This window comes from Sinocyclocheilus anshuiensis, unplaced genomic scaffold, assembly GCF_001515605.1.
Source record: "Sinocyclocheilus anshuiensis isolate Anshui unplaced genomic scaffold, SAMN03320099.WGS_v1.1 scaffold451, whole genome shotgun sequence".
NCBI classification, from domain to species: domain Eukaryota; kingdom Metazoa; phylum Chordata; class Actinopteri; order Cypriniformes; family Cyprinidae; genus Sinocyclocheilus; species Sinocyclocheilus anshuiensis.
In genome coordinates this window covers 961,989-973,474 of record NW_015549630.1, presented here as the reverse complement: position 1 = coordinate 973,474, position 11,486 = coordinate 961,989, and the positions used below count along the sequence as shown (strand labels likewise).

Sequence of the window (11,486 nt, the reverse complement as noted above, 5' to 3'; positions counted from 1 at the left end):
CATGTCCATTTTTGGAAGGCCAAACAAAGTAGTTTCGCTTTCACAACGAAACACAGCGTCACACACCGCGCGGCCTTGAGTGAGCGGAGGCGGGTGGGCTTGAGAACGGCGTGGCCGGCGATTTCGACAAAGGAGCGTCCGGAAGGCTTGCAGCAACCACATGTGACTCTTTGCGTGAACATTTGGGCGGCGTTATGCTGTTTTAGGTAGGTGTGGCTGACTCTTAACTTTTATAAGGAATATCTCTTGATTTGAGATTTTAGTCTTTGCGACTTTACAGATCTTCTTTATGCACCAAGAGCTTGTAACACTCCAAAGAGAAAGGAAAAATTGAAATCGCATCATATGACCCCTTTAATGCTAACTTTAAACTTGTACAAAATCAATATTACATTTGTTATCATGCTAATATCTGGAGAAAAAAAAACAGCACTCTTCATGGATAGAGATTAACTAAATTATGTAAATATAAAAGGCATACAGAGGTATTTTTGCCACCTGTAATTTAGAATGCCTTGAATTTTGATAATTCTAAATGCGTCAGGGAAATGTATCAGAGTATAAGTATACATTTAATTAACGAAGCATTATTACATCGTTACATTACACAATGCTGTTTTCATTATTTTGGGCAGATATTAAAGAAAAGTAACAGAAAAGGTAGTGCATTGAGGAAAAAAAGTACATTACGAATAGTTGCCTCACACACATACACAATAATGTAAGAAAATAATTTCCTGAAAAAAAAAAAATTATGAATGTTTATTAGTGACTTGGGACAAGAAACAAAAAGCAGCAGCTTTGCATAACACAATTAAGGCACCATAATACAACCACCACAAGTCACCTTTCATGAAGCTGAAACTTATCAGGCTTTTTTTCCAGTATGGATTTGTTGCTTTCGTTTTAAGTAGCTTGTTCTGATCATAGGTTTCACATGGATATGAAATCTCTTGTGCAATCTCAAATTACAGAGCCATTCAAATTTCTTCCCACACAAATAGGGTGTCTGCATGACTTTTCAGGTGTATCTTTAAGTGTGATGACAAAAGTAATTTTTTTATTACATTGATCACAATTAAACGGCTTTAGTCCAGAGTGAATGTGGACATGATTTTTCAAATTGCTCTTTTTTTGTAAACTTCTTGCCACATTCAGAACACTGCAATTTCTCTCAAGAATGAGTTTGCAAATGACTTTTCAGCTGTTTTTGATAAACGAAACTCTCCTCACAGTGAAGACACGTGTACGGCTTCTCTCCAGTGTGAATTCTCATGTGAGTCTTAAGGCTTCCTTTAAGTGTGTAACTCTTTCCACACCGAGAGCAGGAGAAAGGCCTCTCTTTGGTGTGAGTATTTTCATGCATTTTCAGTAGTTTTTTGTCTGTGAAACTCGTTCCACATTGACGGCATTTTAAACTGTTCTCTCTCATGTGAATCCTCATGTGATCATTAAGGTGTCCTTTGTGTATGAAACCCTTTCCACATTGAGGGCAGGTGAAACGTCTTTCTCCAGTGTGAAGTTTCATGTGGTAATTGAGGGATACTTCATGTTTTAAACACTTTCCACACTGATGGCACTTAAAAAGCTTCTCCTCAGTATGAGATATCATGTGTCTCTTGAGGACCTTATTTATTTGGAACCCCTTTCCACATTGGTGGCACTTGAAGGGCTTCTCTCCAGAGTGAATTATCACATGCTTGTTAAGGTCTTCTAAAGACATGAAACTTTTTCCACACTGATGACATATAAAGCAGTCCTCTCTTGAGTGAATTCTTACGTGTAAATTAAAGGTGTCTTTACGTATGAAACTCTTTCCACACTGATCACATGTGAAAGTTTTTTCTCCAGTGTGAATCCTCATGTGATCCTTTAAGGTCTTGCTTCGAGTGTAACTCTTTCCACACTGATCACATGTGAAAGGATTCTCTCCATTGTGAATTCGCATGTGGACTTTAAGGCTTCCTGCAGAACCGAAAACGCTTCCACACTGATGGCAGGTGAAATAACTTTCAGAATCTGTCTCCTGCACTAGTTTTTGTGACTTTTCAGTCTGCAAGCCAAGTTTTTCACCAGTTATGAAATCATGTTTCTCATACTGTTCTTTCTCCTCCATTTCATTTAGTTCTTGAATCTCCTCTTTAAGCGGCATTAGGTCTAAAGTGAAAAAAGCAAACCCCAGTTCAATGACACAAAACAACAGAAATCAAGGATTCTATTTGCAATGTGTGTTAGAAGTGTTTAACATTGTAGGCACAGACATTTATAACCAACAAGTATTAAAGACATTGTAAATAAGAGATACGTTATGTTATCCAGACAGATTTTTGATTATAACATGAGTTTTTGCAAAAGTACCCAGTCAGTGAGCTTGCGTTGACATGAATTGACTGACAGATTTTGTCGCTTTCGGTATATAACCCATTCACAATTTGAAGTTATTTTTCATGCTGCCAAGTACACACTGCAAAGTTTTGGGAGTGACAACCATACTTACGTTTGGATTTAATTGGAATTGCAATGAGTAAGGTAACAGCTGAAGAAACAGATGGGACAAAAAATAGAAATGTGCATTAAGTCTAAAATGAGTGTGAATGCAGACTAACAGACTTTCCACAAAAATGTTGGGTTATTTTGTTTTTTAACCCAAATGCTGCGTTCAGCCAGTTGGGTCAATTTATTGGGTTATATTTTAAATATTTTTACCCAGGTGCTGAGTCTGTAACTCAGTCATTTTTTAGCTGCGGAGTCATTTTTTACTGTCAGTACCAATGATGAACCCCCTCGGTCGCCGTGATTTTGCCAAGACATGTTCCTGGATCAACATCTTTTGTTGATCCTGGATCAACATTACTGTCCAAAAATAAAGACTTAACCCAATCCCTACCCCTAAACCTACCCATAATTTTTTCCTAAAATTTGAGGGAAATGATATCTGATTAACAAGGGTGTAGAAGCACCTAATCCTGATTGTAAGCATAAAAACTGACATTTCCTGAAAAGTTATCTCTCAAATCTGATTGGTTGATTGGAATGATGTTCCTGGATCAACAAGGATGTTGATCCAGGAACATGTTGTACTTGGTGAAATCACGCTCACATATCCCTTCACACCCCCTCCACCATGGAAGTTTCACCTCCCACCAAAAGAATGTGCAAACAGGGCTGAAACACGATGCCACATTGTTGTTACATGTAGCACAGTTTCTGTGCACTCCAATGACTACAATTGGAGCGCTATTAATCTAGCGAACTAGCAACACAGCTGTGATCACGCTATGTGTTTGGCGGGTTCAAATTGAAACTTAAATGTCTGACAGATGAGATGGCACGAGCAAAGGTGAAGCTAACTTTCCAATCATAAATATATGTTTGTAATTTAATGAACTGGAACAGCTTATGATACCAGTTTTCTTCCCACAGATTCCCATTGACTGCTGTTGCTGCGCCTGTCACATCCTAAAATATTTACTGAATGTTTTTGAGTATTTTATGATTGTAAAAGACTGACTTGCCAATGAATAGAAAACATTGTCTTATTTATATAACAGAGATTTTAGAGTGCATTTTTATTATTTAAAATGATCCAGCAGCACTATGTTAAAAAAAAAAAAAAAACAGGTTTTTAATGTATAAAACCCAATAAGCTAGGTCAAAATAACCCAGCATGTACTCTGTCCAATATTTACTCAGTGCTGATTTGGCAAATAACCCAGCATTTTTTAGAGCACACTTATTCTATTACATATAATTCTTTGTTCTACTTATTGACTTTTCACTTGACCTTCATGTTTACTTAATTCAAAAATAATTGAAGGCTACATGCTAATGTTTTAATGTATCATTTACTTAAATTAGCATCAAAAATACCCATTTATTTTTTATCTTCAAAATGTTAAAATAATAAAACAGTGTAAGAGTGCCGATAGCTTTTGTTTTATACTGAAACTATTACTGAGAACAGTGACATTTTACTGGTATTGGTAACAACTACTTCAATTTGGTATTGTGACAACACAATCTTGTAAAATGACATATCACTTAAAAATCATGAATGTAATCCTGTATTCCACAGTGCCCACGGTGAATGATTATGGCATTATGGCAAAGGTAGGCTATTATTGCACTATTATTTTCGACCATCTTTACATGAATTTACATGACGTTTTGATGTTATGATTTTTGTAAAGAACAACTTATATTTGTGAAAATTAAAAAACAATTTACATAATTCACATTTGAAAACCAACCTGTTTGTTCCTCAGTATCTTCACGTTTCACTCGAAGTAGCTCTGAAATGCTCATGTCTTCACTCTCTTCTTTAATAAACGCCATATTAATAACAGATGGCAGCTGATCTCATTTGTTTCAGCAGCAGTTTTTTCCCCTGTATGTTTGGACATTATGTCATGTTTAAAATGAGGAAAACATAATAAAAATAAATATGATTCCAGACAATTAAATAGCAGACAAATAACACGCATAAAGGAGATACACCATTAGGGTTTATGTAACGTTTAATTCAATTTTTAGACCATATCAATACAAATGCAATAACATGTTATATGTTCCACATAATAAAGAAAATCACACGTTTGTAACGACGTGAGTTTTGGGTCTAAATGAAAATTGCAATATTAAAAAAAACGTTTTGGTTTGGTTTTAGATTTCATTTTTGCCTTTGTATTATGGTCTGAAAACGTAACCGTAAAGCGGCACACGGACAAGCACTTCACATAATTAATAGGTTGATTTCATATGACTTGTAAACTACTATAAATAGATTTAAACACTTTAAATACATAAAAGTTCAAAACACAAACCTCCGTTGAGCCAGATGAGAGCGGCGCAGCCTTATGACGTCTTAACGCCAGGCCAAAATAAAAGTCCTGTCTACTCACGGTTCTCTTCTTCTTTGGATTTTTTTTGGCGTATTCCGCACCATAGGCACATACCGCCACCAACTGTTTCTATTCATACATAGATGATAGTCCCGCCTCTATTCATATTTTATTTATTTATAATTTTTTTAATTGTTAATTTTAACCAAGCTGTATTTCTGGCTGCTGCGTGTTCAGCTCCCATGCCAAAAAACCCAGCTTGTGTGTTCCCCTATTCCTTTGCTTTAGTTATTTAACTATCAAATTCGTTTATTTAATCCTGTTTCTACTATATATTCCATTACTATTCTTTGATTAATACCTTCTCTTAATCCTTTTCCTAACATCCAATTTATCTTCTTTTTTTCTTTATTATTACCTTCTAAGATCTTTATCATTTTAATTCTCTCTAGGCCTATATTTCCGACATTTTAATATTACATGTTCAACGGTTTCTATTACCCCACAAAAAGCACATTTACCTGTAATATGTTTACCTCTCATGGTTCTCAATTGGAAGGCTGTTTTTTATATATATATTAATTTCTTTAAGCATATATAAGATATGCTTACATAAGACGAGATTTAAACATGCACAGGGCAACCGTACACTATAAAAACAAACCTATAGAATCTACTCATTAAAAGTGAGGTAACAATTTGCACTCAGTTTGTTTGGGTAGATTTCATCCTATATTCTTTAGTAAAGAGTACCTGAATTTAACAGCTACGATATACTAAATGAAATTAGGTAAAGTCTACCTAATATTTCTCAATACAGTACACAGCAAATTACTTATAAAAATTAAGTAATAATAACTTTATTATTAGCAGAAAACAGTTAATCTACTTAATTATTATTAATAATAATAATGTCAATAGAAATAATTAAACATTACTTATTCAGAGATGGTTAAGTTTATCTAAAAATTGCCAGACACAGGAATTCATTCACTCTTTATTGACTAAATATATGGATAAAACATTTCATTCTTTTTAAAACAATACTTAAAGGGATAGTTCACCCAAAAATGAAAATGATGTAATCATTTACTCACCCTTCTGAATTCTTCTATTCTGATGAACACAAAAGAAGGTATTTTAAAGAATGTTAGCAATCAAAAAGTTGACGGTAGCCATTGATGTCCATTATATAGGGAAAAAAAATACCTTTTTGTATTCAACAGAACAAAGAAACTTATACAGGGTTTGAACAACATGAGGGTAACAACAAGATTACATAATTTTCATTTTTGGGTGAACTATCCGTAATGCTATCCTTAATGCATAAAGGTACAAAAGAACGGTTTAATTTCAAGTGACAACAAATCACTAACAACTTCTTAAAAACTTCAAAAACAGACAAAGATCACTGTTGATCAAGTTGTATTTCTGCAGTCATCCTGATGATGGTCTGAGACTCTTAGTAATTATGGTCTTTGATGTCTTGCACAAAGAACCTCACTCTGTTCACACATCCGCACTTGCCTACTTTCACAGCAGACACAGACTGCAGCCTTAAGTCTGTAAACTGTCTTTGAACACCGCTGCAGAGGGAATGCAAGGCCACAACTTGAATGTGAAACCGAAAACTGGGAAACAATAGAATTCTCCCCAAAAACAGGAATCATGCCTAAATCACTAACAACTTCTAATGCAAAAAAAAAAAAAAAACAGGTCTCCATGGGACAGAACAGTCTATTCCATTCATTTGCACTTGAGGCTTTGAACCTTTTTGAGTGGTTTTGTTGCATCAAGTTCCAAAAAAGTTTTTGGAACATGTCAAAAGTGTATTTAAGGGTTTTTGGGTATTCCAGGTTGAGGGCATACATCAACCCCATCAACAGAATGCATGCTGTGGTTTTGTTTCCACATCCAGTAAGGACTTTGTTGCCCTCAACAACAACCCACACATCTGATGGGTCCTCCTCGGCTGTGGGATTGTGAATCACTAAAATCTTCATAATTTGGTGTGTGTGGCCCTCAAGTTCGTGCTCCTGTTAAAAAGAAAAACAAAAAGCATATACATTTTTTACATTAGTTTAAGCATATTAACAACATGTTGCTCAATTATTTCCAAGACAAAGCAGGGTTTCTTTATTAATTAGCACTTCAATCTAAGCAGGTAACAAATCGAAAGCAAAACCTGAACTTTTGACTCATTGTTTAGTACAGGTAAAGTTACCTGAATTAGGTGAAAACTGCTACAATTCTTCTTTCTGCTCTTCAAATGCTTTCATTAAGATTTTTCTGTGGAAGAAAAAAGAAAGTCAGAATTTTTTTTTAATTATTAGATTATTAGGCTATATAAGATTATATTTCAAAAGTGCTACCACCATAAATTACTTGCATTTTGGCTTAAATCACAGTAAGCTACCTCACTGCTATTACATGATGCATAAATACAATTCAAAAGATTCGAGCAGCAGTTAAAACTAGTTGAAATATGATGGAATATGATTTTCCCCCCACTTTAATGCACTCTCCACAGAGAGTTATGAATCCCAAATGCATGAATATTAGAAACACCTTTTAATATAATGTATTCCAATATAACACTACATTTTTATACTGTTTATTGAATAATGTACTATATCCTGATTTTAATATTGTACATAATTTATATTCATGTTGCATTTACATTAATGCAAATGATAGAAGGAATTCCTTAAAGATTAACGCACATATTTTAGAAAATAATTAACGTTACACTAACTACACTTGTGCAATCTGCAAACCCAAGTTCACTAAAACACATAGGCCTAACACATAACTCAATTTAAGTGAATTGGCACAAAATAGACTCAAATCATAGAAACGATATATTAATGATAACAAAAGGAACATAAAAAGCCTTACATATGTTCTATCTTTTGCTTTTTGTGTGTCACCACCACAGCACATGCTTGCTAATCGCCGTACATGCTAATGTGCATATAATACTCATGTGCTCTGCCTGGGGCTGATACTTAGGTGTAATACTAAGTTTTTAAAAGTACTTACTGCAGGCAGGCACCGAGAAGCACAGTTAATAAATTGAACTTGAACTTGTTGTTAACAATTTTGTGCACATAAAATATTTGTAAAGGATGATATTTATAACGAATGAAGCACATCGCGCCAACCCAGGCATACGAGCACACGCACAAACGCCCAATTATATTAACATAACTCCAAATTTGTAAAATAACCCCCAAACCATTTTTAACACACATTAAACGAAAGAACCCCACAAAAAGGGACACGTTAATTATCATATAAATCCGTAAATAATAACAATAATAAAATTACTTTATGATTTGATCCCTTCTAGCACAGAACAAAACGTAGAGAAAAAGACGGTCCGTTAGGTGTGGACAAGGCCTCAATCACACAGTCACAATGCTAACCTGTTCACTAATTTCAGCCATGTACATAACACTAATGGTAGCTACTATTTTAATTATCAATGTAGATTTTTAGTCGCATTTGCAGGTGCCAGTATAGGACCTGTAATTAACGTTACTCCATATCAAAGCTAAACAGACCAACCTCAAATTCGAACCTGTCAGCTTAGCTGTGGCGCCGACAAGATAACAGAAGCAAGCAAATGACACATCTTTTGGTAAATCTTACCATTAAATAAGTTAACATTTGCATTAAGAATTATATCAACATGATAAACAACAAAAATAAACTTACCTGCACCTCAACTCTTCGCGGTCCCGCTGGAAGACGTTGAATTTGAATTCCGCGATTCCCGCCTGGACGTTGACATTGACGCATGCGCAGTTTGCGATGACAGAACTAATATTTTGGGGTATGTTTTTACTTATTTTTTTAATGTTTCAGATATTACTGTTAACAAAAAGCCTTACATATGTTCTATCTTTTGCTTTTTGTCTGTGTCACCACCACAGAACATGCTTGCTAATCGCCGTACATGCTAATGTGCATATAATACTCATGTGCTCCGACTGAGGCTGATACTTAGGTGTAATACGACGTTTTTAAAAGTACTTACTGCAGGCAGGTACCGAGAAGCAGTTAATAAAGTGAACTTGAACTTGTTGTGAACAATTTTGTGCACATAAGAAATATAACTGATTCGGACGGGTTGTATTTAACACCCTCCTGCATAATTTGTTACAGTTACAATTATAATTAATCAGACATTTACAGAAAATTACATAATTGTGCAGTGTTTCTTCGCACAAAATATTTATGATATGGTTATTTTTTAAACTATAGCCCCTTTTACTGTTCTTCTGTGTCATTTTAACAATAAAATCTGTGCCAGTTTTGTTCTTTTTCTTTTTTTGTGGAGGAAGTAAAATAACTACATTGGCAGACTTTACAGTAGGAACAACAATTAAGTAAACAGAATGGAATAAATAAAATAAAATATCTGACTATTTATATGACAAATAAGATATAATATATATATATATATATATGACTGTTTATAAAATATATGAAAATATGACTAAAAAAATGGAAAGATCTGAAAACTGTATAACACATTGTGCAAATTCTGTGTAAAAGATGGACCAATATGTCAAACATACAGTTCTTCAAACATCAATTAAGAAATTGTTATTCTAGTGACACTCTTAACTTATTAATTACAAGTTTGAAAATATGCAGCTTTGTCATTTCAGCAGAACCAGTGGGGTCGGGGATCTTTGAACCACTGCAATAGTGAAACAGCTGACAGGAAAAATGTCCTGTCATTCAATGTTTTCACTCTCTAGGATTTTAATTACATATACATCTTTCAAAGTGCAATGCCAACAAATTTTACAATTTTCTAAAATATGTTCTGCATGTATAGTACAAAATAGCAGGATAATAAAAAAACACTTAAGCAAAACATGGTCAGGTCAAAGTGTCAGAATAATTTTTGGTCTCAATTTTTTAAAATCAATTTCACTGGTAGTCCACTGTATGAAGAATTTTTGGGTATAATATGTCACAGTTTACTTTATTTTGCTATACTCACTTACATCATTTAACTATAGTGTCCTCCTGCACCCACTAGTAAAACATATCAAAAATTATATCTGGTGTCTGAATAATTTTTGGTTTGACTGTGGATTAATTCTTGTTTAAACTACAAAGTAATTCAGTCAAGAGCAGTGAATGATTTTCTTTCTTTCATTTTCTTGGATTAACATTAAGGACACCGACAGCAGCTGGTAAATTAGTCACTTTAAGAGACAATGCATCCATTATAATGATACACATCCGATTTATTTCTCCATTGTTTACTTTCACTTAAGACATAACCGACAGTTTTTTTATCGAGGATACTCTCCAAGACGGGTATTTTGACATAATTTTGTATGTATTTATCGGTACAAGAGCAAGAAGAAGCAAATTCGGTGTTCAAGCGCTTTGAGACGAGTCTCTCTGCGTGCGCTCTGTGCGCACAGAACACTGCGCGCGGGTGCTGAATTGGGCTCTTTCACATCTTTTTCTGTTTGCATGTTTAAACTGCGATTTGTATTTGTTAGTTCAGGTGCAGGAGGACGCGAAGGAGAGCTCTTGTTCGTGTTGCTGTCCGTGATACGTACGCGACTCATGCGTGCGCACCGAATAAAGGCACGTGAGTACTCAGCTGAGTTTTTCTGCGTCTTGTGTTTGAATGCTTTAATCTCTTTTGAATGTTTAAATTGGCACGGCTTAAAAACACGTGCAAATGATAGGCTAAGCGTTCGTGACGATGCGCAGCAGTGGCCCGTCAACTGTCCTGAGCGTATTTTTATGCTGGCCTCAGCCAGTCGGTTGAGATCGCCGGGGGGCCCCCCCTCAGCCGTGGGCCCCTATAATCGTCACCACCTTTCACCCCACTAGCGACGGCCCTGCTTATATGGGCCCATAGACTCACTGTTTATGTTTCACTTTGCCCAAAGCTGAAACAGAGGAAACAGTCTTTTAGTTTCATTTCTACACTCTAAAAAATGCTGGGTTAAATACAACCCACTGCTATTACATGATGCATAAATACAATTCAAAAGATTCGAGCAGCAGTTAAAACTAGTTGAAATATGATGGAATATGATTTCCCCCCCACTTTAATGCACTCTCCACAGAGAGTTATGAATCCCAAATGCATGAATATTAGAACCACCTTTTAATATAATGTATTCCAATATAACACTACATTTTTATACTGTTTATTGAATAATGTACTATATCCTGATTTTAATATTGTACATAATTTATATTCATATATGTTGCATTTACATTAATGCAAATGATAGAAGGAATTCCTTAAAGATTAACGCACATATTTTGGAAAATAATTACACTAACTAACGTTACACTTGTGCAATCTGCAAACCCAAGTTCACTAAAACACATAGGCCTAACACATAATTCAATTTAAGTGAATTGGCACAAAATAGACTCAAATCATAGAAACGATATATTAATGATAACAAAGGGAACATAAAAAGCCTTACATATGTTCTATCTGTTGCTTTTTGTCGGTGTCACCACCACAGCACATGCTTGCTAATCGCCGTACATGCTAATGTGCATATAATACTCATGTGCTCCGACTGGGGCTGATACTTAACGTTAGGTGTAATACGAAGTTTTTAAAAGTACTTACTGCAGGCA

General features: G+C 34.9%; 1 protein-coding gene and 1 long non-coding RNA gene across 3 annotated transcripts; both read right to left on the bottom strand.

The window, feature by feature from the left end:
• Positions 1-636: 636 nt before the first annotated feature.
• On the bottom strand, positions 637-4,902 carry LOC107659593 (gastrula zinc finger protein XlCGF8.2DB-like). Of its 2 annotated transcripts, XM_016448597.1 has the most exons (4): positions 4,823-4,902; positions 4,251-4,387; positions 2,498-2,536; positions 637-2,157 (listed from the first exon to the last, which is right to left on the bottom strand). In XM_016448597.1, exons 2-4 carry the CDS (start codon positions 4,333-4,335, stop codon positions 1,175-1,177), a joined length of 1,107 nt encoding a protein of 368 aa, XP_016304083.1. In that variant the 5' UTR covers positions 4,336-4,387; positions 4,823-4,902; the 3' UTR covers positions 637-1,174. The 2 variants fall into 2 exon arrangements, with proteins under 2 accessions (XP_016304083.1, XP_016304084.1); XM_016448598.1 differs by lacking the exon at positions 2,498-2,536 and having other exon boundaries at positions 4,824-4,902.
• A 1,731-nt stretch (positions 4,903-6,633) lies between these two features.
• Positions 6,634-8,669, bottom strand: LOC107659592 (uncharacterized). The gene is made up of 3 exons (XR_001630929.1): positions 8,562-8,669; positions 7,066-7,130; positions 6,634-6,877 (listed from the first exon to the last, which is right to left on the bottom strand). It is a non-coding gene; the product is annotated as an uncharacterized LOC107659592 (long non-coding RNA).
• Positions 8,670-11,486: the final 2,817 nt, after the last annotated feature.

Bases quoted from the DNA above. Each gene is read 5' to 3' on its own strand.
- LOC107659593 (XM_016448597.1), bottom strand. From the start codon at position 4,335: ATGGCGTTTATTAAAGAAGAGAGTGAAGACATGAGCATTTCAGAGCTA. The intron at 2,537-4,250 runs GTTGGTTTTCAA...CTGTTTCTTCAG, and splicing joins AGATACTGAGGAACAAACAG to CTGTTACCTTACTCATTGCA. The intron at 2,158-2,497 runs GTAAGTATGGTT...TTTTCACTTTAG, and splicing joins AATTCCAATTAAATCCAAAC to ACCTAATGCCGCTTAAAGAG.